The sequence below is a fragment of the Plectropomus leopardus genome, chromosome 16 (assembly GCF_008729295.1).
Source record: "Plectropomus leopardus isolate mb chromosome 16, YSFRI_Pleo_2.0, whole genome shotgun sequence".
Classification (NCBI taxonomy): domain Eukaryota; kingdom Metazoa; phylum Chordata; class Actinopteri; order Perciformes; family Serranidae; genus Plectropomus; species Plectropomus leopardus.
Window position 1 is genome coordinate 836,816 of NC_056478.1, and position 25,719 is coordinate 862,534.

The 25,719-nt window shown below is 42.5% G+C and overlaps 1 protein-coding gene across 1 annotated transcript; it reads left to right on the forward strand.

Annotated features, from left to right (window-relative positions):
* Window positions 1–744: 744 nt before the first annotated feature.
* si:ch211-202p1.5 (uncharacterized protein LOC103909337 homolog) lies at window positions 745–25,214 on the forward strand. The gene is made up of 5 exons (XM_042504009.1): window positions 745–951; window positions 13,900–14,086; window positions 23,454–23,567; window positions 24,496–24,642; window positions 24,901–25,214. The coding sequence occupies exons 1-4, from the start codon at window positions 888–890 to the stop codon at window positions 24,599–24,601; spliced, it is 471 nt and encodes a 156-aa protein (XP_042359943.1). The 5' UTR covers window positions 745–887; the 3' UTR covers window positions 24,602–24,642; window positions 24,901–25,214.
* The last annotated feature ends 505 nt before the right edge of the window (window positions 25,215–25,719 follow it).

The following is a 25,719-nucleotide window of genomic DNA, read 5'->3' on the forward strand; positions in this document are numbered from 1 at the left end:
CTGTGAGACGACCTGAAACTGACTGACTCTAAGATGTAAACTGAGCTGATCGTAGAGATCTTCTGTGTGTGAAACACGTTTTCACTGACATGAAACAGAGAAACTGGACTGGTGCAGATACAACCATGTGGCAATAATTCTAGTTTGTTTGTTTTGTTTAATATCTTATTGAAGAAAGTGCGATTGTGTTGTTCACAGACAGATTACAGAACACATTTTCAGTGTTTGCTGTTGGGAAACAGTGCAGTTAATTTCAATGTCATTTTTTTCTTAAACTGTGTTTAAGAAGCTTTGGCTCCTGGCAGGACAACATTGAAACACGGCGTTAAAGACGAGTCGAACAGAGCTGATCCACAGAGTTTGGGGACTCTGCATGAGGACGCCCGCTGGGGACAGAAGGACATTTCAGATTGCCAGCAGAGAGACACCACTGAGACCACAGTGAGAGATTAAACAAGCATGAGAGCAGGCCAGCGGCGGGCAGAGGACGCTGTGATTAATGGGGCTCCAGCTGCGCGCCCTGCCTCCCTGTGGATCCTCCTCCTGCTCCTCCTCCTCCTCCTCCTCCTCCTCCTCTCTTTATTCCTGCAGTTCACTTCTCTCCATCTGCTGGGATACAGCAGCTCACTGCCCCCTCCCTCCATCTGAAGCGGCGGCCTCGAGCCCCTCAGGATACCAGCCTCACACTCCTGCAGAGTTCTGGATCCAGTGGACATTTTGGGAGTTTGTTTTCTGTGTGTTGACGGGGAGCCGAGATGAGCGTAGGTGTTTGATTCAGCTGGATCCCTCCTGTTTGTGTGTTTGTTTGAAGGTGTTTTATATCTGGAAGACAGGAGCTGCTGTGAGGAATTTTAGTTTCAGATTTGTCATCTGAGGAGGCGTGCAGGATGGACTTGATCACCTACTTTTGGCTCCTCACCACGACTCTGATGTTGATCCATCAGCATCAAGGTAAACCCACCTTCAGTATCTCCGCTCTGCAGCTCCAGTTCGGGTCCAGAAGGGATAAAGAAACAGAGTTTGCTTTCACATGGCTAAGAGCTTGGATAGAAGTTACTCCAAACTTAGTTTTGCATTTAACAGCATTGAGGTTTCAGCCGAAAGACAAACACTTGGAGTGAAGTCTTGTTGTGGTGTTAGTCGTGTCTTATAAAAAAAACAGCATCAAAATAGAGCAAGTTTCTAAAAAAAAAGAAAAAAAAAAAAAAAAAAAAAAAGAGCCATGTTAAGGATCACCACACCCCCCCACAGAGGTCCCAGCTAAGACCATAACGTCCTAAAATCCTAGAAATGTCCTAAAATTTGAGAAATGTCCTAAAGTTCTGGGAATGTCCTAAAATCTAAGAAACATGTATGAAGCTGCTGCAACGGGCCCTTGGCCCCCTGTCATTTTGTGAAAGGGGCCCCAGATGAAGCCAGCTGAGTGTCCCTGCTGTGGCTCATCCAGCCTTGCAGTGAAATATCTCCACAGTTATTGGATGGATTGTGTTGAAATGTGGTTTATTCACGTTCTCATCAGGACAACCTGTAAAAACTTTAGCGATCCTCTGATTTTTGGTCTAGGGCCACCATCAGGTTGGTGCTTTCATGTGTCCGATACTTTGTGACGGATGACATCAGTGTCCTATGTGAATGCCCCTGCTGAGCTTCACCTGCAACCATCAACGTGTTTCAGCATCACAGAGCCGCCGATGTGCCTGTGAGCTCTCAGAGTATTTTGTAGGAGTTCGTCTTTCTGCACGCGCTCGGCAGTCACGTGTCATTTATCTGTCGACACTTCACAGCAGTGATGGAGGAGCAGGGGCAGCGCTGAAAATTATATGTTTGTCTCAGGCGGTATGCCTTTTACAGCTTCCTGTTCCACAGGGACAAAATATAGGAGGGGAAATAAATTTCCTGGAAATAGCTGCCACAGCTGGTTTATCACCACACTGAGGCTGGAGAGTGTGACCGAAATTTAACGTCTTAGAAAAGCAGGTGTGAACAGTGCTGCACTTTTAGGAAACACATAGAGGGAGAGCGACAGCAGCAGAGACCGACAGACAAGCACTAATTAACAAATACGACCATGCAGTCTTTTTCTTTGCCTCTCCAGTTTGATACTAGAAAAACCTGGAAAAGTCATGGAATTTGAAAAAGCAATTTCCAGGCCTGGAAAAGTCATAGAAAATTAAATATACCCTGAAAGTTTTGGAAAAGTCATGGAATCTTGTTTCACAAACCTGTATAATAACACATGATGTGTTCACAGATTATTTGAAATCTGATAATCCAATGATAATTACTGTTTTTACAGTTTCTGGCTGCGATTTTTTTTTTGTTTTTGGTCTGGGGCCCCCATCAGGTTGGTGCTTTCATGTGTCCGATACTTTGTGACGGATGTATTTCCCCTCCTATATTTTGTCCCTGCTTGAGAATGTATGGTCATTCAAATTGGCCTCAAAATACTGTAAAAATCCTTGAAAAGTCCTGGATATATATATATATATATATATATATATATATATATATATATATATATATAGATATATATCCACTAGTTTTGCTAGAGATTTCACATGCCATCAATGAAGTTGGTGCAGTTACTGACAAGTTGCTGTAAAAGTCGACTTGGTTTATAGTCCTCAGTTTACTCCACTCACATGTTGTCAGGAAAGGGAAAAGTGTGTGATAAAGATATGTTGAAGTCTTTTAGAGCTCTCAGACTGGAGGATAACCGCTCGGCCTGCATGCTGGCGTGCGGCCTGAGGAGACGCGTGTTTATCCTCGTTGACTCGGTCATAATTAAATGTTGTTGAGCGAGTCCCGAGCAGCCCTCTGTCCGCTCGTTTTCTCTTTTTCCTCTCTGAGTGCGCTCGTTTCCGTCAGGGGGAAGCGCTCATCAGTGAGCGCCGTGAGCATGCTGTGCAGCCAGCCGGCCAGATGCCCCCTCCATCACATTAGAGAAATATTCTTAGGTTCGAGTCTGTGCAGTCTGGGGCCTCAGAGGAATCTGCAAGCACCTGTCTGTCAGCGTCTTTTCGTGTGCTTTATTCATCGACGGTGACTTTTTGCTGTCTTTATATTCACAGTCACATTCCTCTGATATTACATCCCCCTCCGTCTACTCTCTCTCCGTCTGTCTGAGGCCTATTAGCTGCAGAAAACAACCCTCTGAAATCCAAACAGTCTCTTCCTTTAACCACATCGGACTCTAAATGAATCCAAAAAGCTAATTTAACCACAAAAAATAACTAACGAACACCGCGGCTGACTGAGCGAGTTAAACCAGAGATATTGCCACGATGCCATCATTTATTAAAACCTTATTTAACCACACACCCTCAAGGAACAGCAGCTTTATCTCTGCCAGGCTTAAAGGGATCGTTCAATTCAATTCAAAAACTTTAGCGCTGAGAGGCGATTCCTGCAAATAGCACAACATGAGTACTAAACAGTAGAGATTGACAGATTATCGGCCTGGCTGATTATTGGGGCCAATATTTGGCATTTTACCAATTATCTGTATAGGCCTTATATTTTAACAATTGCAGATAAAATAAATTGATTAAAAAGTGCAAAGCAACTTTGTAAAATATCAGGGAGCTGTTTTCATTTATTCATTATTAGTTTAAATTTTCTTGGAACTTTATAAAAAAATGCAGGGAACTTTCTATGCATGATGATGAAAGTTTCAGTATTGATCAAACATTTGCTCTTAAGTAAAGTTTTGTGTTGCAGTTTGTTACATTCCAAATTTGAAATATTGACAGAGGTTTTCATTTTTATTGTACACATATATCACTTCCAAATATCTGTTATCAGTCTCATTAACTGCTAATATTCAGTATCGGCCCTGAAAAACCAATCTCTGTCGACTTCGACAAAACATAAATGACTCACTATAGTAAGTTTTATTAGAAATATCATCACAACTAAAATTCCAGATTATAGTAAGCTGCCCTTTTTTTCAGGTAGACTCCACTCGACAGTCGTCGTTTTCTGTCGCCTCCCTGCAGGCTCATACAGAGGAAACTGTCCAGCAGTGGAATTCATGACCAAGTTTCTTGATTTCTGAAAGTAATACGATTTGTTTGACAAAAGGTTAGGAATGTGTTTATTTACACAACAAATAGTGTGAACACTTTATATGAGACATCCTTTGGATGGCCTTGAAGAGACGAAATGACTTATCTATTGGGTTTTTCTAGTGATTTAGTGGATAAGTTTCTTTATTTTCTCATCTATTGCAGATAGATGATGATGCAGAGCTGCTGCATGTATCAGATGATCTTTGAGTTTGTGTTGATTGTTGTGATGTATGTAGTCCTACTGTGAGTATGAATGTCAATGATGTGTAGTCATGTAATCTAGTCAAGTCAAGTCAGTTTTACAGCAATAATAGAAACAGATGCATGGAAAAGGAAAAATCTAGTTAGTGAAGGCGCATTCTCACAGACGTTTATCGCACTTTTTCAGAGTGAAACCTCACGGATGTTTGCTGATGCTGCTGTGTCGCCTGACTCGCACTGATGTCCTCACTGGCATCACTTCGCATCACTGTCACGTGTTTATATTTCAAATGATTTCACAAGATTCAGCTGCTGCTGGCGTAAACCAACTCACCGTCACAAAGTTTACATCTGATGACATACAACGGGATGGCAGCCGCCTGGTCGCCTGGTGGAGATCTGTACCAGACCGAGTGTACTTCTGTGGTTATTTTTTTAGTTTAGCCTCTTAAACAACACTGTGGCCAAACTGGATGCGACATGAGCGAGTTTCAGCGACTGAATCAGTTAGATTACATTGTTTTCTGCCTGCAAGTGACGCAGAAATGTTCTAACTTCTGAGAAGTGTTCCAAATTCCTAGAATTGTCCCAAAATCCAAGAAACATCCTAAAATATGACAAACATCCAAAAATCATAGAAATGTCGAAAAATTTTACAAACGTCCTAAAATCCTAGATGGGGCTGCTATGACTGTCTGCTGGCCTGCTCTCATTTTGCAGAGCTGCTTTCTCCACTGTGGTGTTTCAGGACGCTGCAGAGCCTGATCTCAGCTGGTTGAGTTTCCCTGCTGTGGTTTTTTCACTCCATTTTGGGCTGGCACTTTACTCTGGTTATCAAGTTGGCCTCAGCACGTTTATTACCTCCCAAGAAACTTGAGTCCAGCGAGGCTACAACAACACGCTGGCTGTGAGGAGCTGCTGGCGTGTTTGACCTGCAGACTGTGCTGCTGCATACCTCCAGCTCCTCTCCACAGTCTCATACGCATGCCGATGGAGCTGAAAGAAACAAAAGAATCTGTTTTTGGGAGGCTTCTACCTGCAGCGGAAACCCAGCCAATACAAGCAGGCAGCTGGGGGATTAGTCAGCTGATCCGCCTGTATATTGTCAGATATTGCCGAGCCCCGTGGAGCCAGGGAGAGTCTCTCACAGCAGTGCACGAAATTAAACTTTGGAGCCTGAACTGGGCTTCAGCGTCTTCCCACGTTTTTTTTTCTCTGCAAACTGACGCGCACATTTGCATGTAAGAGCAGGTACACGTATGGGCACGAATGTCTGCACTCAAAGAGCAGAAACACTCAAGACATTAAAGGAAAAGAAAGCATCGCTGTGAGGGACGCTCAGAGGACTGAACGGGCGCACAACAGAGACTCATTGTCTCAGGAAAAGTTTTTAAAGAAAAAAGTCTGATCCACGGCCTCCGGCATGGAAACATCAAATCACCAGCTTTCAGCGTCCAGTCTGATGTCACATAAGCTCTGATACAAAGAGACAAGGACACATGTCCACATCAGGGTTTGACCCAGACTCACAGCAGGAAATCATGGGAGCTGTTGCACCAGTGGGAATTAAAATACACAATTTTGGCATAAAATCCTGGTTTTTGGTTGAGCGAGTGGTTCCAGCTTCCCCAAATTCATCAAGAAGGCCTTTTTTTCCGGTGAACATGATGTGTAGCTCTGCATAGGGGCTACATACATATTTGTAGGATTTTAGGACTTTTCTAGGATTTTAGAAATTTTCTCGGATTCAAGAACTTTTCCAGGATTTTAAGATGTTGTTCAGATTTTAACACGTTTCTTAAATTAAAGACTCGGATTCTCGGATATTAGGATATTTCTTGGATTCAAGAACATTTCCAGGATTTTAGGATGTTTCTAGGATTTTAAGACATTTCTCAGATTTTACCACGTTTCTTAAATCAAAGACCTTTCTCAGATTTTAGGACGTTTTTGGGATTTTATGACATTTCCAGGATTTTATGACATTTCTCAGATTTTAGTACATTTGTAGGATTTTAGGACTAGTAGGATTAGTGTCATGGCGAGGACCTCTGTCGGGGGCTGTGGGGTCTCTGTTTTAATGCTGTTTTATGCTCTCTGCCACCTTCTGGATATTCAAAGGACAAAAACAATTTACAGTATCAATCACTTTATTTTTATTGTCAATCAGAAAATGGTTGAGAGGCCACCAGGGTCCCTATCAGGGGCCAGATTTGGTCCACGGGCCGTAAGTTGATTATCACAGATATATGATTTGGCGAAGCACAAGCACGACTGCGACTGAGCAGCTTCGTTCGCTAACAGGATGAGCCTCTCGCCACCGCTGCAGATATTGTACTCATCAGCTGCTTCTGGTCTGGGAGGAAGTGATTGTTTTGTGGCAGACTCATCTTCAGTTGACACACTGCAGTGTCGTGTGAAAGTATTCGTCCAGCTCCGTGTTTGTGTACATGGCACCTTAATGCACGGGTTTATCCGGGCTTAAGTCGCAGGCCTCCGGGGCGCTTACGAGACATGAGCTGTAATAAATGTTTACATTCAGGGTTTCCACGCTCATGGAAAATCTGGAAAAGCCATCAAGTTTTCCAGTCATATTTTCCAGGCCTGGAAAAGTAATGGAGCTAGTAAAAATCATTGAAAGTTTTGGAAAAATCCTGGAAATTAGTTGAGGGTAATAAAGAAAGTGAATTACTGTAACATAACAGTGAATTTAATTTCTGTAACTGATGACATAACGTAGCTTAAATATGCGTCAACGTGTGACATCGTTTTGGGTGTTTTTGTTTGTTCATCAGGGAAGTGTTTTTTAATTTTCGTCCTGCGTTCAGTCTCTCCCTTCATATCTTCCCACGAGATGTGTCACATATATTTCAAGCACTTTTGGCTTTCGGATAGGGGCCGACAACTTTTAATGGCTGTGTTTGTATTTGTTTTACTGCCGAATTTTTAAAGAGAACATTCCCTCCTCACCTGCGGGCCCCTACACAGGTTAACAAACTCAGGCTAATGGACTCTCTTGGAAAAGGAACACATTTTCAACTAAAGCTTATGAGAAATAAGTCTCTTGTGTGCATAAAAAATGTTCTATTTTTATTTTAACCCCTTAGACACCGTTTGGCACATTTTAGGTGCTTTTCATTCTTCTTCCTGTTGTGATAATTGTGTGTGTGTTGATGCATGTGTCCTAAATTTAGTCCAGATTGTGTATTTGAGTGTAATCAGTGAATTTCCAGCTCAGCTCCTACAATAAGTCTAAATAGCTAAATAAAACTAAATAGTTACATTCAGACTGTTCAGGTCAAAAAATGCTCAATTGAAACCCATTCAAACTGACATTTTTGATAACTGTAATAAGGTCAAATTGCACTCAGCTGCAAACCATTGTGGATTTGTTTGCGCTGTAGTATCATTATCTCAATATCTTTTATGACCTGAACCTTGAGACGCAGCAGAGAGCGACTGCATGTGATGTGAAGTCATGGAGCCGTCAGTGGCCACGATCCATTCTTTGTTAATTCACCCTTGCAAGTGGTTAATGGGTCCATGGCACCTCTCAGGTTGTAGAGAGCATCGGTTGATTATTTTGGGGTTCAAACGTGCACCTGGTGGCTCTAACCCATCTGTGCAAATCACAGCCAGCTTTCCACTGTAACCAGCAGTGAGGGAGTGTTGTGTGTGTTTGTGTGATTTCTGGAGGATACGTGATGACCGTGGATCATAAGTGTGACATCTCTGTTTCAAATGGATTAAAACCCACAGCATTCTCCTCGGCATCAGCAAAAAACACCTCATTTCAGTCCAGTTTGATTTGGCAGCGGCGATAGTGACCCCACTCACTGTTTGGGAGGTCATGTTTGCTTTCTGTGAATTCTTGCTGCAAGATATGGAGGAAGAGTTCAGTTTTCAAGGTCTGCAATCTGGAAAATAAAATGTTTAAATTGCTCTCATATTTCTGAAATGTTGGCAGTTCGCTCAGTTCGGTTGTGTATGAAAAGGCCCAGATGAACATTTATCCTGTGCTTTTTTAAATATTGCTTCAACAAATACTCTGTTCATCATGGTCAGCATCTTATTCCAAACAGTGAGGTGATTAAACTAATATGACGTTGACCCCACACGAGGTCAGGAAGTCTGACTCAAGCCTGCAGCTGGTAATTATCAGCTTTTTAGGGTTTAGGGTTTCGTTCTGGGCATGTGGTGAAGTATTGTGTACTTTCTTCAACCACCATGAAATCATAAATATTCATTTTCCTGTTAGATAGACTGAAGAGAGACCGCTACAGTCTGTAAGGTCTGGGTCACTTGATCAGTGGGGGCCGCCAACATCGTCAGTAGGAAATGCTCAGCAGCCTTGCTAGCTTGTAGGAACTTGTTCTGTCAGAATAAAGAAGCAGTAATCGACGATCCCTAAAGAAGCACACGACTTCGACATTTGTAAAAACTCTACAAGTACAAACTTTAACATATTTTTTCTTTTGTGTTTGTTTCTTTATTCTGTTGTTATCAAAAAGAGATTCTAATGTAATCAATCCAAAATAAACATTCATGCTAACAAAACTTGATCAAACTATATTTGGAGATTCCTTCAAAATAAGGTACACTTAGCTCAAAGGAAAGTCATCAGGTGAAATTAGGTAAACTGATCTGGCCTGGTGTTTAATATCAAACCAGTTTGAACATTTTCACACTAACCCAACCCTAATTCCTACTAGAACATGTTAATTGTGACATCGGCGAGTTTGGCTGCTGATCAGAGGAAAAGAGTTCAACTGTTGGCAGAAACGCATCTCTGCTGCTCTCACAGCGTTTCCCAAACCTCTCCTCCGGTAGTCCTGCATGTTTTCGGTCTTTTCCTGTTCCAGCACAGCAGATTCAGATGATCGGCCTGTTATCAGCAGCCTCAGGAGTTCACCACGAGCTGATCATCTGAATCAGTTCTCCTGTTGGAGCAGGACGAGATTGAAAACCTGCAGGATTGGGACTGGAGCAGAGGTTTGTGAACTGCTGCTCGTACAGATACAGCCCGAACACGGCTTTACAGCCTCGTAGCCGTGGCAACGGGACTGTGGTTGGAGTTTGTTTTTAGCTTAACATTAACTTCTTACTTCGGATTGCATTTAGACTTCAGAAATCTTAAAAATGGAGTTCATTAGCGAAGATTATCTTGCTGAACAAAACCTGTATTTATCATACACGCCTGTTTGCCACAGAGCTGATGTTCTGCAATGATCCAAAATCCAACAGAAAAATCTCAGAGGCTTTTTGACGAGAGAAGCTGGGCGATGCAAACTTCAGGAAAAAGTCATCCCTCTCTATTGTTGCAGTGGTACCGACTTGTTGACACACCCAACTGTTACTCACAGTGGCCACGCCCTTAAACATGCATAACTTAAAGACCTAATAAAATGTAAACGGCTGATTTACCTAAAAATCCTCCTCCACCAGTTGTCATGAGTGTTGAAATCAGCTACAGAGACCAAAACGTTTTTTTGTACCAGGCTGTGAACATGTTTATTTCTGCTGTAAAGTTTTAACCCTGAAGGACTGTTTGTCACATTTTAGGCGCCTTTCATTCTTCTTTTTTTTTTTTGTTGATAATTTCAAGCCAGTATGGTGATGTCTCAAAGGGTTAACCGCCCCCGCTCAGCTACCATGAGTGCTGAAATCAGCTACAGAGACCAGAACTGTTTTTTGTACCCGGCTGTAAAAATATTGATTTCTGCTGTAAAGTTTTTAACATTACATGTTTTCGGAGCTGGCCTCTAGGACATCAGAGGATCTGCAGGTTTTGGTTCGTCGGTGTCAGCTTCATTTTTCAGTGTGGTAGGTTGCCGCTTTGGGTTTCACTGTTGGGGAAAGCTCCTTTTGGAGATGTAAGATGGATAAAAACGTGAGGTGTTTGATTCTCTGGGATGCAGCAGCGTAAAGATCAGAGCTGAACCATCTCCGGTGAGATGAGGTGTTATTTTGTGCTGGTGTGTAAATCTCTCTTTGGACACCCAAACATTCCCAGTATGCACTGAGGGCAGGATCAAAGGCTGTCTGTGGGCTTTATGGGCTCTGTGTGTGTGTGTGTGTGTGTGTGTGTGTGTGTGTGTGTGTGTGTGTGTGTGTGTGTGTGTGTGTGTGTGTGTGTCTGCCTGCTCATGCTGGGGTTACTGTGCAGTAAAGTTGGAAGAGCTGCCGAGGTGCCTGAATGTTTCCGCATTGTTGTGGTCGAGACTTTGAATAAATGATGTAATATCCACAAAAGTTTTCCACACTCTGTGTTTTGTTCTGCTGTAAAGGCCAAACTGTCACAAGGCAGATTTCTGTTAATCCCTAAAAATGTGAGAATTGAAATTGCGAATATAACTCCAATTTATCGCAAAAGCCATATTTGTCTAAACCGCAGTGGAAACTCTTTTTAGTCTTTTCTAGGTCACATGACGCTGTGAGGTCACATGACTCTGTGAGGTCACATGATGCTCTGAGGTCACATGACGCTCTGAGGTCACAGGAACTGGCTCCCTCATGATGCTACAAGAGCTATTTTTGCATCACATAACTCTGAGAAGGTTTTTAACCCACAATTCCTCTGTGAAATCGTGGACTATCAGCTCCCAGAAATCCCTCTTACATGGCCACTCCCACATATACGGGGCTCGCCCTTCCATTATTGCTTGCACAACACGCCTACGTGGCCTTGGATTGGACATAATGATGGCTAGTGTTACCTCGCAGGAAATAAAACATGAAAAAGACCAACTTTTGCTGGTGGGATGACGTGACTTACTGTTATGTGGTGAGATCTCTTATGTGTATGCGCTTTTGGAGGTCCGTGTGTCGGCAGCTAGGCGGTCGTTGATCATTCAGAGCCTTGAGGCCCTGACTGCAAAGTCAGTGAACATGTTGCAGTCATGAAAAGATGATAGTGTGTAACAACATCTCTTTGTCTATAAAAGTTAAGGCAGATTGTACTTTAAAAATGTGTCTGAGATCATAAAAACAGAACAACACAATCATTGTGATGTGCTGCACGAAACTTCACTTCCTGTCAAACCAGACACCAGGAATCTAGCAGTGAGCCTCGATATGATCCAGGGAAAGGCTTGTTTTATCCTGTGCTGTTTTTTGATATCCAGCTTTTGATCTCACAAACACATCCTTAAATGAACTCATCACTGCGGAGTCTGTGGATGGAAAAATCAAAAGTGACAACATGTTTATGAAAAATGAAAAATGTGCCGGAGGGGAAGCATGTATAAAGAAAAAAAACTGGCACCAAAGTCGACCCCTGAGGAACACCACACTCAACAAATGAGAGTTACTCAACTCCTTTTTGACAGATGAGATGAAAACTATTCTAAAACTTTGACAAATATTAAAGGTTAGTGAGGTTTGCACAGGACAGCAAAGTACACTGTATTTTTTCCCCCTAGGAGGTGGAAGCAAACTTTTTTCCTCAGGGGCTCCTGTTTTTCCCTGCCCTCCCCGGCATCATTATTTCTTCTGATTTAGAACCCTCGACCACGAGCGTAATCCTCACAGGGGACCCGCGGTCACGCCTGCTGCAGAATACAAAAGAGGGAAATTTGACGAAACATCCAACAGCTGGTTAGAGGGTAAATACAGAAAATGCACAAAAAAGTTAGACTATTGTTTAGTTTCTATGAAACATGCCTGAATACAAACTGTGTGCCAGGTGTGTGGTGTGTGCGCATATTAGTGCATAACTAATATAGACAAGTGATCAACACTGAAAGCTGTTAAAGATATGATACAAATTAATTCATGTAAATATGTTTTGTGAAATAACTACAGCTTTCAGTGCAAATCCCCACTCCCTTGAGACTACACAGTGCACTTTTAAAGACAAGTTTGCACTTTAACCCCAAAGGGGACATTCAGTTTACTATATTAACAGAAGGGAAATTCAGTTTGCCTTTAATTTTTACTGCTAAAATCAAAAGCAAAACTTGTTTTGAGTAATTTCTTTGTCATTTGTAGTTTGTGTTAAAGAAGAAAGAATCTATTAAAATCGGTAATCGGGTTTGGTGTGACAAAAATCGGAGATTGTGTTTTTAGGCCATATCGTCCACTCCTACTCTGTACGGTGTGAAATATGTTCTAGTAATACGAGTACAGTAATAGCTGCCAAGTGTTTTACCCCTTCAGAAAAATTTATATAGACATTTTAAGATAAATTAATATACTGTAATATATACTGTTACCGTCTATGCTTCAAAGTTATACGGTGACATGAATTTTAGGCCCTACTGCCCAGCCCTATCACCCACAGCCAATGGCCACACTAAGCTCAAGAAAAACGCCATCACCAGCGACCACGGAAAGCTCGGTCGCAACCTGAGCCGGGTGGTCTACAGGAACAGTCGTGGAATATGCAAATAGCAATTTGAACAGTTTTGTAAAACTAATTATACAACAGCTAGCTCCAACCGAGCAATTTGATTGGTCGAGAAGCATCCATGAGTGGTGACATACAGAACAACATCACTGGGTTTGTTAAGTCTGCGTGTATGTGCACAACTCACAGCTGTTCAAAATCTCATAATTAGGCTCACACTAACGGTCGGTAGTTATCTAACGTTACCGTAGATTGTATCAGTGTTTGAAGAGCGAGGAAATCTGTCTGACCCGCCATCATCACTCATAAAGTACCGGAGCAAAATCCTGCCTGATGCAGAAGCCCTTGACCTGCAGCTGTGACGGACGGGTTTTGGTAAAGCGCCGTTAACTGGGAGTAAACCGGATGTTACAAGGACGTGCAGTGAGACAGGGACACATTCATCTGACACCAACCGAAGCCTGAGACACACAAACACACACTGGAGCGACTTCCTGTCTGATCAAACTGACTTGTTGAAGTCACACAAAGTGTCTGTTAACATACTCTGATTTCACTGAAAACACGGAGATAAATGTCGGTGACGCTCAGCAGCTGCTCTGTACATAACATGCAGACCGAGCTAACGCAGGTTAGCGAGAAGTGTGCAGGAAAATGTTTGTGTTGCTAGGCAACAGCTGTTGCAGAACTATTTTTGTCAGTGGAGCCAAAAAAATCATTAATTAAACAAACAAATCATAATCTGTTGTCACTTCTTACTGTTAACTAATAAAAAACAGCTGTTGTATAAAAAAAATGTCACACTCAAGGTTGTGACATTGTACTGTGACAATATACAGTACAACATCACTCCCTTTCGTGTCTTACTGCTTAAATATGCCCTGAAAGTAAATCATGGAAATCTGTTTCAGCAACCTGTATAGTAACACAATAAATTGCAGAAAAAAAAGAAAGAAAAAAAGAACATTTAAATAAAAGTGCCTTTTTTTCTTTAAAAATCACCAAAAAGTAAAGAAAAAATGGACAAATACATGAATACTAAAAACTACTAAATTCTTAAAAATATTTAAAAAAAATAATAAATCCTATGTAGTGTATGAAATCTCAGTGTATAAAAGTGCAGTAATTACAAACACAGGTTATTCTAGGGCATTAAAAAGTCAAACTGCAACAGGCAGGAAGGTGTCACCTGTCAGAAACTCTGTCAGTGTGAACGTTAAGACACAAGAGAAATATAATCAACATCAGTTACTGAACACCCTCCTCCACTTCTTCTTTCAGCCTCGTCTTTCTCTGTCACGAGCCCAGCAGCAGAAGAGGGCCCAGCGGCGGAGGAGGGTCCAGTGGCGGAGGAGGGCCCCCTGGTGCAGCTCCACCGGCGAGAGAAGCGCTGCTCCTGCGAGAACCAGAAAGACAAAGAGTGTATTTTTTTCTGCCACATTGGTATCGTGTGGGTCAACACGCCCGGGTGAGTTTGTTTTCTCAGTAACGGAGCCTCGCAGCACTGTGATGAATTTGAGTTAAACTGTGATAATAAAACAAGGCAAAGATAAGAAGTGATGAATAAATCAGCGTGAAGCCTCAGAGGGAGGATTCCTCTGCAGCAGTAGCTGGGAGGTTTGAGAGGGAGGACGGGAGGCGTTCACACGTCCAGATAAAGGTTCGCTTCAGAGAGTTTCTGAGGACAAAATCAATCATCTGCAGTCAAAACACAGTTTACATCATCCACGTTCTCAGGATATTAAGTGCAGATATCTTCCAGTAATTCACAGATATTTCCTGGAATAGTTTTTTGAAACTTGAATCTAAATATAAGTTTTGGAAAAGTCATGGAATTTTGTTGCAGAAATGTTATAATACGTGATATGTTCAATGACCGTCAGAAATCAAACAGTAGAATCTGTTTTTACAGTTGCTGGCTGTGATGATTTGTGAAATTTTTGGGGATTTTTAAAGAAAAAAATGTTTACATTTTTAAAGAGAACTTGCCCTTCTTTCTTTTGTTTTTGTTTCTTTCTTTATTTCTCCCCATTATTTTTTCTATTTTAATTATTGGCATTTTTTTATTATTATTGTTATTGTCACTGTTATTTTTTTTATTATTTGTGGGCTTGTTTTAGACTTAGACTTAGACACGTTTATTTATCCCACTTGTGGGAAATTAACTTGTCACAGCAGCCGTGTGTACAGAAAAATATATAAAATATCAATATATACAAAATATAAAATATACAAAAGTGCAAAAATAGGCATGTATCAAAGAAGAAGAAAAAATGTACAGGTTTTAAATACAAAAATCAAAGATATACCAGAAAAAAAATCAAAGATATACAGATTAAACAAGATGCAGGTAAGAATGTGGGAGAATGAGGGAGCACTGTTGTTGTATTGTAATAAATAGTAATAAGGATAATTAGGCAGGGGCAATTTTTAAAATACAACTGAAAGAGAAAAAAGTGACATGTGCAAGATGCAGCTGGCAGAAACTTTTGATTGTAGTGAGTCCAGGTTATTGTTGGCTCAGGCTGGTGTTGTATAGCCTGATGGCCGATGGAAGGAAGGACCTGCGGTAGCGTTCCTGCCTGCAGCGTGGGTACCGCAGTCTGCTGCTGAAGGAGCTGCTCAGGTCTCCCACAGTCTCATGAAGGGGGTGAGAGGGGTTGTCCATGATGGATTTCAGCTTAGCCATTATCCTCCTCTCACCCACCTCCTCGATGTAGTCCAGGGGACAGTCCAAGACTGAGCCAGCCCTCCTGACCAGCTTGTTCAGCCTCTTCCTGTCCCGCTCTGTGCTTCCACTGCCCCAGCAGACCACAGCATAGGAGATGGCTGATGCCACCACCGAGTCATAAAATGTCCTTAACAGAGTCCTGCTCACACCGAAGGACCTCAGTCTCCTCAACAGGTGGAGACGACTCTGGCCCTTCCTGTACAGGACATCTGTATTTTGTGCCCAGTCCAGTTTGTTGTTGAGGTGAACACCCAGGTACCTGTACTTCTCCACGATCTCAATGTCCAGGCCTTGGATGTTCACCGGTACAGGCTGAGGAGGGTTTCCTCCTGAAGTCAATCACCACCTCCTTTGTCTTGCTGGCGTTGATGCTCAGGTGGTTCTGTTCGCACCAGCAGACAAAGGAGGTGATGACCTCCCTGTACTCCAGCTCGTCCCCCTCTGACACACATCTAACGATGGCTGTGTCATCGGAGAACTTCTGGATGTGGCAGCTGTCAGTATTGTGGGTGAAGTCTGATGTGTACAGTGTAAACAGGAACGGGGAGAGCACTGTACCCTGTGGAGCCCCCGTGCTGCAGACTACCACATCAGACACACAGTCACTGAGCCTCACGTACTGCGGTCTGTTGGTGAGGTAGTCGATGGTCCATGCAGCCAGGTGACGGTCGACCCCGGCTCCCTCCAGCTTTCCCCTGAGCAGGGCAGGCTGGATGGTGTTGAAAGCACTGGAGAAGTCAAAGAACATGACTCTCACAGTGCTCCCGGGGCCCTCCAGGTGCGGAAGTCACCAGTGCAGCAGGTAGATGACGGCGTCGTCCACACCGATGCCTGGCCTGTACGCAAACTGCAGGGGGTCCCTCTCGCTGCTCACCAGGTGCCGGAGGTGGGTGAGAACAATCCCCTCCATGGTCTTCATCAGGTGAGAGGTTAAAGCCACTGGCCTGAAGTGGTTGGGCTCCCTGGGGTGCGAGGTCTTTGGAACAGGGACCACACAGGAGGTTTTCCAGAGGAGTGGCACCTTCTCCAGACTGAGGCTCAGGTTAAAGATATGCGGAATAATTCCACAGAGCTGGTCTGCACAGTCTTTAAGCAGTCTGGAGTTGATGCCATCAGGGCCAGTGGCTTTCCTTAACTTTGTCCTCCTGAGCTCCCTCCTCACCTGGTCAGCAGTAATGGAGAGGCGGGGGGTGGAGCTGTGGTGTGACTCCTGCTGAGTGTGGACGGGTGGAGTGTGTGGATCTGTCTGGTAGGGGGTGGAGGGGGGTGACATGGTGTGGGGGGGGGGGTTGTTGGTGTCTGAGGTGACACGGGGGGAGGGTGGTGGTGGAGGTGTGAATGCCCAGACAGGTCAGGGCTTTGGTGGGTGGGGGAAGGTGAGGTGGTGGAGTCAAATCTGTTGAAAAACAAATTCAACTCGTTGGCCTAGTCCTGGTCTCCAGATTCTGGGCCCCTTCCACTGTCCTTGGAGTGGCCAGAAATGGTTTTTCAGGCCCCTCCAGACCTCTCTGGTGTTGCCCCCCTCGAGGCGCTCCTCCAGCTTCCTCCTGTAGCTGTCCTTGCCCCTCCTTATCTCCCTCTTCAGCTCCCTCTGCACCCTCCTCAGCTCTTCGCTGTCACCAGATTTGAAAACCCTCCTCTTCTGGTTCAGCAGGGCTCTCAGTTCTGGTGTCACCCATGGTTTGCTGTTGGGAAAACACCGTACCCTCCTGGTAGGCACAGTGTTTTCCACACAGAAGTTGATGTATCTGAGATGTATTTGAGTATGTAGAGGGCACTGTGCTGTTAAGTTATAAAATCAGTAAATCTATATAAAAAAAGAAAAAGAAAAAAGAAAATTAACCCTCAAAACCTTCTGGCCTTCAGGTTTGAAAGGCATGTTTTTTTTGTTTTATTTTTAATCACTAAAAAAGAAAACAAACAAATGTTTTCCTCAAAAATTGCCATATTAAAAAGACTAAAACAAAATGAAATATTTTTCTTTAAACATTGTCAAAGTTAAAACACATATAAAATACTGACCGTAAAGTTGTATGCCCCTCTCCTAAAGCCAAAATAAAGGCTCTAAATCCCTCTTCAGCACGTTACACATGATGACAAAATAAAAAACTCAGCTCTCAGCTACAGATCAGGTAGAAAATGTGTTTCTTATGAAAGCTGCTCAGTTTGGTGCCGCTCTGTGAATTTATAATCCTCCTGCTGACGGCAGTCACTTTTATACTCTGAGTCATCGGACGTCTTTTGTTTTTAAAGAAAACTGAAGTGAATCAGTCGACTGAAACATCAGCTCTGATGGAGACACAGCTGGCCTCTCACTCCGCTCACCTCCTCTAAATTACAGCAGGAACTTCGTGTTGTGGACACAGAAGCCTCGAGGCGTCAAAACTCCCCAAATTATACACGTCTGCTCCTCAGCTGAGATTTCTGTCAGAGACGATGTCCAACAGGAGCTGACACAACAAGAAGAGACAAGATGTCAAAATGACTAGAGCTAGACCTCACACTGTCCTCTCCGACACACAGACGTCTGTCCTCACACTCTGTCGTCTCCAACACACAGACGTCTCTACAGAATCCCGTCTTCACGCCTCCTTCAAATTTTCACACAGAACCAATCAATCATCATGTGGCTCCAGTGTGACTTTAGGCTTCATCCAAATGACACTGTTTTTTAATTTCAGACGCATCAGTACTGCTGCGTTTCAGCCTGGCGTCCTCACTGATCTGGCGTTTCAGCGTGGCATCCTCACTGATCCGGCGTTTCAGCGTGGCGTCCTCACTGATCCGGCGTTTCAGCCTGGCGTCCTCACTGATCCGGCGTTTCAGCCTGGCGTCCTCACTGATCCGGGTGAGGGGAAACGTCTTTCTGAGCCAGAGGGCGTCACACGACTGGCTCGAACTGCGTAATTCCTTCGTTTTGGCCACCATGTAAAATTTGCATCAGTGCCTGCCGCACTTCCTGGAGGCTTGCTGTAGCTCCGTCTGCAGATGAAGCGATCAGCCGAACAGCGCTTCCTGTTCACACCAACTCTCGCATGCGCAGCGTCCCTGGATGGTCACATGATTTTCAGGCACGTTAGTGTGGATGGACGTTAGAGCTGCAGCGGCTCGTTTTTGTTTTGGTATGTGATGCATGTCCGTCGCAGTGACGCAGAACTTTAATCCCCATGTAGACATCGGTACGTTTCTGCAGAGAAACAAGAACCACCACATTTTCTGAACGTTGGTGCTGAGGTATCCGCTGACATCACCGCTGAGTTGTCTGTTGGTCTCCTCAAATGTTTTTAGAAACATATTTTAGCTTAATGTTTAACTGGAATACAAGATCGCTTTTTACCAGCTGTTTGCCATAATAATAATAATAATAATAATAATGATAATAATATTTTCAAAAAACTATATTCATATACCACTTTTTTTACAAGGGTTTCAAAGTGATAGGATAGGACATTACAGGATATTTTAGGATATAATTATTATATATTATTATTTGTTAATAATCCTCAAAGGGGAAACTCATTTACCAGCATGGTCAACATACAACAACGAGACGTAAGATGAGGACAGAACAACATACAATAATAACTAAAGCAGAAGGCAGAGTCTCTAGCTGGGTTTCCATCCCAGATTTGTTAAAAACTTAAGCAATATTTTCATACTTTCAACAAATCACAATTGCAAGAAGACTGTGTTTCTACTGAGAGATGTTACCCGACTTCTCCTCTGGCGATAACATCCCAGTAACCATGGCGATGGATGTCCAAAACATTAGCAGGATTATTTCTATTGCAGCCGCTCAATAAAGCCGATCTAATATCGACGTACTTTCTTTGTCTTGTATCAGAGTGAAGAAGCCAATTTGCTTCGGTCTGACAGGGTTAAAAGTGCTCAGGAAATTTTTTTAAATCGATGTGCTGTGTCGATGTGTAAACATGCACACAGGAGTGATGTGTTCATTTTTTTCAGTGTGTATTCAGTCAAAATTCGGGCTGCAGCGTTTGCACCAGTTGAACTTGTCACTCTGACGAAGTTGCTTTATGACACCTCACAGCGGGAGCGGCCGTTGGTCTAATTGGGCGCAGTGCATTCTGGTAGTTGTAGGTTTTCTGCCACTGTCCCTTTTCTCTGTTTTCTTTGCTCATGTAGCACCGTTTTAAAAGTCTGCATCTTTTTGCTGCAGAGACAGACTGATACTGATGTCATTAGAAAACTAAAATGCTGCTCTTTCGTACAGTGTGTAAAACTGAGCGAGTTTCGGTGTAACTGAATAAGCTGATCGAAGCAGTCACAGTTGATGGAGCGCTGATCGAATGACGCATCTGAGGGTTAAATTGCTGCTTTGTGAGAAATACTCACTGAAAAAAACAGGTAAAAAACTGTGTTGTCATTCGTCTGGGCATCACTTCATCAGCATACAGACTGTATTTTTCTCCTCCAGCGGTTCATATTTTAAAAATGACTCGGCCTCAAACAGGAACCAGACTCCCTTCACAATTGGTAGCAATTAACTTCATTTTAGTTGAGTGTGCACAAGCAATGAGTGCGCAGTCAGATGTGGTGGAGCTAATAAGAAAGAGCACCTTCCCTAACGATGGGTAATTTCAGCCATGTTTCCTCTTGCTGCTTGGAAAGAGCCCGTTTTAACCCTTAAACACCAAGCCACCGAGGACACCGCAGGGTCTGAAATCACCACAGACACTTAACCCCTCGCAGGCTGGCGCATATTAAGGATTTTACTGGACTGCCCATTTGAAGGTAAAAATATGGCTGAATACAGGGCCCCCCCATCCCTAAAAAGTCATTCATTCATCCAAAAATGAGGCCTTGATTGGTATTAAAATGTCTTTAAAATATCCGTCAGAACTCTCAAAAATGCAAAATCATGGGAAGCAGGATTTCATGAATCACTTTTTTTCTGAGGTTGTGTTGTACAATCTCAAAATAATTGGTAACATCATTTTATTTATTTTTGATAATTAACCAAATTCCCCGCCTTTACTGGTTGTGATGGAAATCAGCATCAGCAGCGGAATCCCTCATACAGAGTAAGACACACAAAATCTGAAATAAAAACTCAAGAAAAAATACAAGGCATCTCCAAGATCTCACGATTTCACTGGACCAAAATTCAATGTTTGTGTTAAAACAAGCTCACTTTTTTTCAGTTCACGTTTTTGTAAAAATGGTCTTAAATTTCATCCTGAGTGGCCTAAAAAGTCTTTAAAAGTGTTACATTTCATTTGCCTAAAGCTGGAAGTGTTAAAATATGGGGCCTTAATTGGTTTTAAAATATCTTAAATTAATCTTTCAAAAGTCTTAAAAATGCAAAGATGGGATGTTGAATTTTATGAGTTGTTTCTTTCCAACGTTGCATTGCAAATCTCAAAATAATTGTTAACATCTACTTTTTGGAACCAAGAGTCGGACAACGATCTTCACACTGTACTAAAAGCTCCCAATACATTTCAATTTAGTAACGATTCGATCAGAGATCTTCATCAGGCCTGATAAACATTTCTGATCAAAACGTTGCAAAATTAAAATTTATTGTGATTTTTCACTACAGTGTGCAGATCTTTTGTCTGACTCTTGCCTTGGTTTGATTTTTCGATCCTTCACTTGTAGAAGTCCTTTGGATGCGCGTCCCCTCCGCCCAGCTTGTTCTTAACTCTAATTTTTTAAAGTAATAATTTACCAAATCCCTCCTCTCAAACTCATCATGATGGGAATTAGAGAGAGTAGAGTCTCATATGCAGAATGAGAACAAACCAAACTCAATTTCATCCCAAGTTGCATTAAAAAGTCTTTAAAAGTATTAAATCTAACTTGCCTTAATCTGTAGCAACCCTGTATGTGTATTGTATTTTTTCTGCAGAGGAGAATACACAGAAGCCCTGATAATAACAGTATTATTCAACTGACTTTATTTCAGCTGTAAATTGGATTGAGTGTATTTTTCCAGCTCCTCTCTGTAGCTTAAGTATTTCAACACATTTAAACAACCAGTGTGCCAAAAGCAATCCAACGAACGTTAAACACAGCGCTGAGTGACATACCGTCGCTGTGTTTAATGCCAGTGAGTCACATTTAAGTTTAAATTTAGAGGCAGAAGAAGAGCAGCGACACTGAAATCGTTTTCAGAGAAGAGCCAAAAACAGCTGTGCAGCCACAGTTGTATGAAATTAAACTGCTGATGAAACAATTTGTTTGTGATTTTAAAGCTCGTCAGTAGGAACCGATGAGCTCTGAGCTGAGAGACAGACAGGAAGTCAGACAGTATTCAGACAGATTTGTTAAAAAACATAAAGTAACACTGAACTGAGGAATGTCCTTTTGCTTTTATGTGCCAGAAAACAATCACACAAACAAAAAATAGCAAACTTTTTGGTACTTTTAGTGTAAACGTTATTTTTGAAATCTGATTTTGGAACTCAACGCACACAGTTTACGTATCACGGATCAAACAGCTGATGGTCCGACAGCAGCGCAGTGAGACAGACAAACAGTGCAGCTTCTCCTCACAGCACCAAAGTGTCTGAAACAGACACATCTGCAGAGGTGAAAGTGACTTCTTTAGACTCTACAGACGACTTTGTGTTAGTTTCAGCTTTAATCAGACTTTGGATGAATTATTTAGAAACACCAGGACGCATCGCTCCGTGTCTCATCTGGCCGCTCGCGCTGAGCTCTCATTATTATTACCAGGGGCAGATGTAATGTTTTGGGGGCCCGGGGCCACAAGCACATGAGCTTATTTTCAGCCTTTCTCTAACTGTGAATGTTGGCAGGCTGTTGGCAGCTACAGGAGAAGTAGCTGCCTGCAGCAGCTGTGGTGATGACATGAGCACCTAAAATCTCAATTATTTGGCTTCGGGGGGATCAGTCCCGCAGACGGTTTCTAGATCTGCCTCTGTGTAAAACAAGCTCTGAGAGGAAGTGAAAATAAGAGTTCCTGCAGCCTCAGAGGCCACAAACACCCAGGTGACCGGTTTTGTGATCCCGCTGCTCCATTTTTTATCGTCATCACGCAGCCCAGTCAACAGAATAACATGTTGGCATTTTTTTTCAAGCTTGGCTGAGGTCAAACAGTCGTATCCATGAACAATCAAAGCAGAAACAGACTTACTGAATAAATGGCGTATGTGGCTGCATTGATCGTCTGCAGCTGCTTTATTGGAGGTTCCCAAAAACAGTCAAAAGAAAACTGCGGATGCAGCGTTTGACAGTTAAAGCTCTGAACAAATTGCTGAAAGATAGAGGAGCCAGTTTTGCTAAATATGTTTAAAAGAAAACTAAAAACGTATCTCTTGACTTTAGACTTTAACTGGCTCTGACTTAATGGCTCACACACTGCTGCACGTCTTTAAAATGTTGTTTTCCTTCATTTGATGTATTTAATTTACTTTTAAAAAAATATTATTATTATTATCTCAGTGGGTTTTATTTTCCATCTTATTTTTTGCATTCTGTGCATTCAATTTTTAACTAATTTTCATCTTATTTTTACTGGTCTTAAGTTGGTTTTATCCATGTGAAGATGTATTCTTTGTTTTCTATTCTGATCTTATTTTTACATGCAGGTTTTATTCTGTCTTTATGTCTTTTCATGTGAAGCTCTCTGTGCTCGTCTTGTCCTTGTAAAACACGTTGGACTGCTTTTGTTGTATGAACGGTGTCATACAAATACAGCTTGTTGTTGTTATTACTGTTATTATTATCATTATTATTATTAACTCTGTACAGCGTGCTGTGATGGTAAGGGGGAACTGTCTTAAAGCTGTCTCCTTCTGTTATTCACTGTCTCCTTCTGTCCTTCACTGTCTCCTTCTGTTATTCACTGTCTCCTTCTGTTATTCACTGTCTCCTTCTGTCCTTCACTGTCTCCTTCTGTCCTTCACTGTCTCCTTCTGTCCTTCACTGTCTCCTTCTGTATTCAATGTCTCCTTCTGTTATTCACTGTCTCCTTCTGTCCTTCACTGTCTCCTTCTGTCCGTCACTGTCTCCTTCTGTCATTCACTGTCTCCTTCTGTCCTTCACTGTCTCCTTCTGTCATTCACTGTCTCCTTCTGTCATTCACTGTCTCCTTCTGTCTTTCTGTCCTCAGCCACTTGGTTCCTTATGGATTCGGTTCTGTCCGGCTGAGGAGGGAGCTCAGACGCTGCCTTTGCACACACACACAGGACACCGAGTGTGTGAGCTTCTGCTCCGAGCAAACAGAGTGAGGACACACACACACACACACACACACACACACACACAGACTCACACAGACACACACACACACAGACTCACACAGACACAGACACGCACACAAACACAAAGACACAGAGACACACACACACATTCACACATGCAGACACGCAGAGACACACACAAACACACACACACACACACAGACACACACACGCAGACACGCAGAGACACACAGCGGGCGCCCGATGTACAGAGGACGTCTTTCCTCACCAGTGGCGGTGGCGAAAATTTTTTTAAAAAATTAAAAAATCGCCAAAACGTTTGCTTTAAATATCACAAAAATTAAAAAAACACTTTTTTTAAAAACATTTTTTTAAAGAAAACATGGCTCCAAATCATCAGTTAGATAAATACGAAATACAGATGTTACGAAATTAAAGATATCTGCTCGTCCCCAAAAGCCGAAATCAAAAACCTCGGTCCCTCCTCAGTGATTGAAAGTGAAAAATTGAGTGAAAAATTATTTGACATGCCCCCCCCCACCCCCCCCGTTTCAGCACACACACACACACACCTGTACAAACGGCTGTGTTATGTGCGACGCTGAAGGCGGTTTCAGGTCTGATGTTTGAGCACGTGTCTGCTCCTTTTTTCCCAGAATGCAGCTCTGTGTCTTTATATATTACTTAAAAAACAAAACAAAAAGGATATCAATGGTTGTCTCAGAAAATGCATGGTCTTTAAAATTTGTCTCAAAGTCCTGGAAATGTCTCCTAAAAGTCCTGGAGAAATCTGGAAATGTCATTAAAAATTCTTGGAAATGTGTATGTAAAAATGTGTGTGAGCCCCGATGACCTGCAAACTTAAAATATGTTTCTCCAGATATTAATTTGAACTCAAGAAATAGTAAAATCCACTCAGACAGTTTCTCTCTTCCCTCATTTGTTTCTCAGACAAGAAAACGCGGCGGCAGGGAGGACGACGGACAGACCCCCGAGGAGACACAGAGCTGCATTCTGGGAAAAAAGGAGCAGACACGTGCTCAAACATCAGACCTGAAACCGCCTTCAGCGTCGCACATAACACAGCCGTTTGTACAGGTGTGTGTGTGTGTGTGCGTGTGTGAGCGTGTGAGTGTGTGTGTGTGCGTGTGAGCGTGTGAGTGTGTGAGTGTGTGTGTGTGTGTGTGTGTGTGTGTGTGTGTGTGTGCGTGCGTGCTTGCGTGTGTGTGTGTGTGTGTGTCAGCTTTAAACCTGATGGGGCGGAGCCTGTGACCTCACACAGTGTGTGTTTGTGCACACACAAACACTCTCACGTTTCCTGCTTCGTGGTGTTAAATCCTGAATTTTGTCTGGCAGGAGACGACTCTCAGCTCCACACCAACAGCTCTTTGGGCTCAGAGTACTGAAGTTTAACCCTTTGACCTCCGAGCAAACCGGCTTGATTTCTTTCACAAACATGGAGGGAAGGCAATGAAGAATGAAAGAAGAGATGAGTAGCAGAAAATTAGTAAAAAATTACAAGAATATTACCTGAAAAGGAATTTTTAAAAATCATTTAAAAAAGACAAGGCAAACAAGACAAGGAAAATGTGCTTAAGACATTATTATACTTCTGTAATAAAATTTTAACCCTTTAGGGCCCACTGTAATATCACACACACTCATATCGCTCTGCACACAAAATGCACATTTCAAAATCAAGCATTAAAAAATATTATTCATTAGTATGATTTTCTACTTCATTGGGTTTATTTTTAACCAACATCAGTCCTAATCATAAATGCCAAATGTTCATTAATTCTCAGAATTTTTACCCTTTAAATGCCAGTTTTTGTCATGATGTCACTATATTTTTAGATGAAAAAAAGATAATTATTATCATTCTCCTCCTCCTCAGTGTGTGAGTGTAGCTGCTGACAGTCTGGGATATGTCAGTGTGTGAGTGTAGCTGCTGACAGTCTGGGATATGTCAGTGTGTGAGTGTAGCTGCTGACAGTCTGGGATATGTCAGTGATCAGCAGCTACATTGACTGTGACAGGTCACCTAGTGGAAATAGCATGTATTTCCTCCATATGCCAAATATGGTCAAAATCTTTCCCCTTGTTTTTCAAAGAAATTACACTATGTTAAGAGTTCAAAGGGTTAAAAACTTGTCAAAGGTGTCTGAAAGCGAC

What these genes read in the sequence shown, in the direction of transcription:
- si:ch211-202p1.5 (XM_042504009.1), top strand. Translation starts at nt 888, where the DNA reads ATGGACTTGATCACCTACTTTTGGCTCCTCACCACGACTCTGATGTTG. An exon ending in GTTGATCCATCAGCATCAAG is followed by an intron (nt 952 to 13,899) that starts GTAAACCCACCT and finishes TTCTTCTTTCAG; the next exon opens with CCTCGTCTTTCTCTGTCACG. An exon ending in GTGTGGGTCAACACGCCCGG is followed by an intron (nt 14,087 to 23,453) that starts GTGAGTTTGTTT and finishes TTCTGTCCTCAG; the next exon opens with CCACTTGGTTCCTTATGGAT.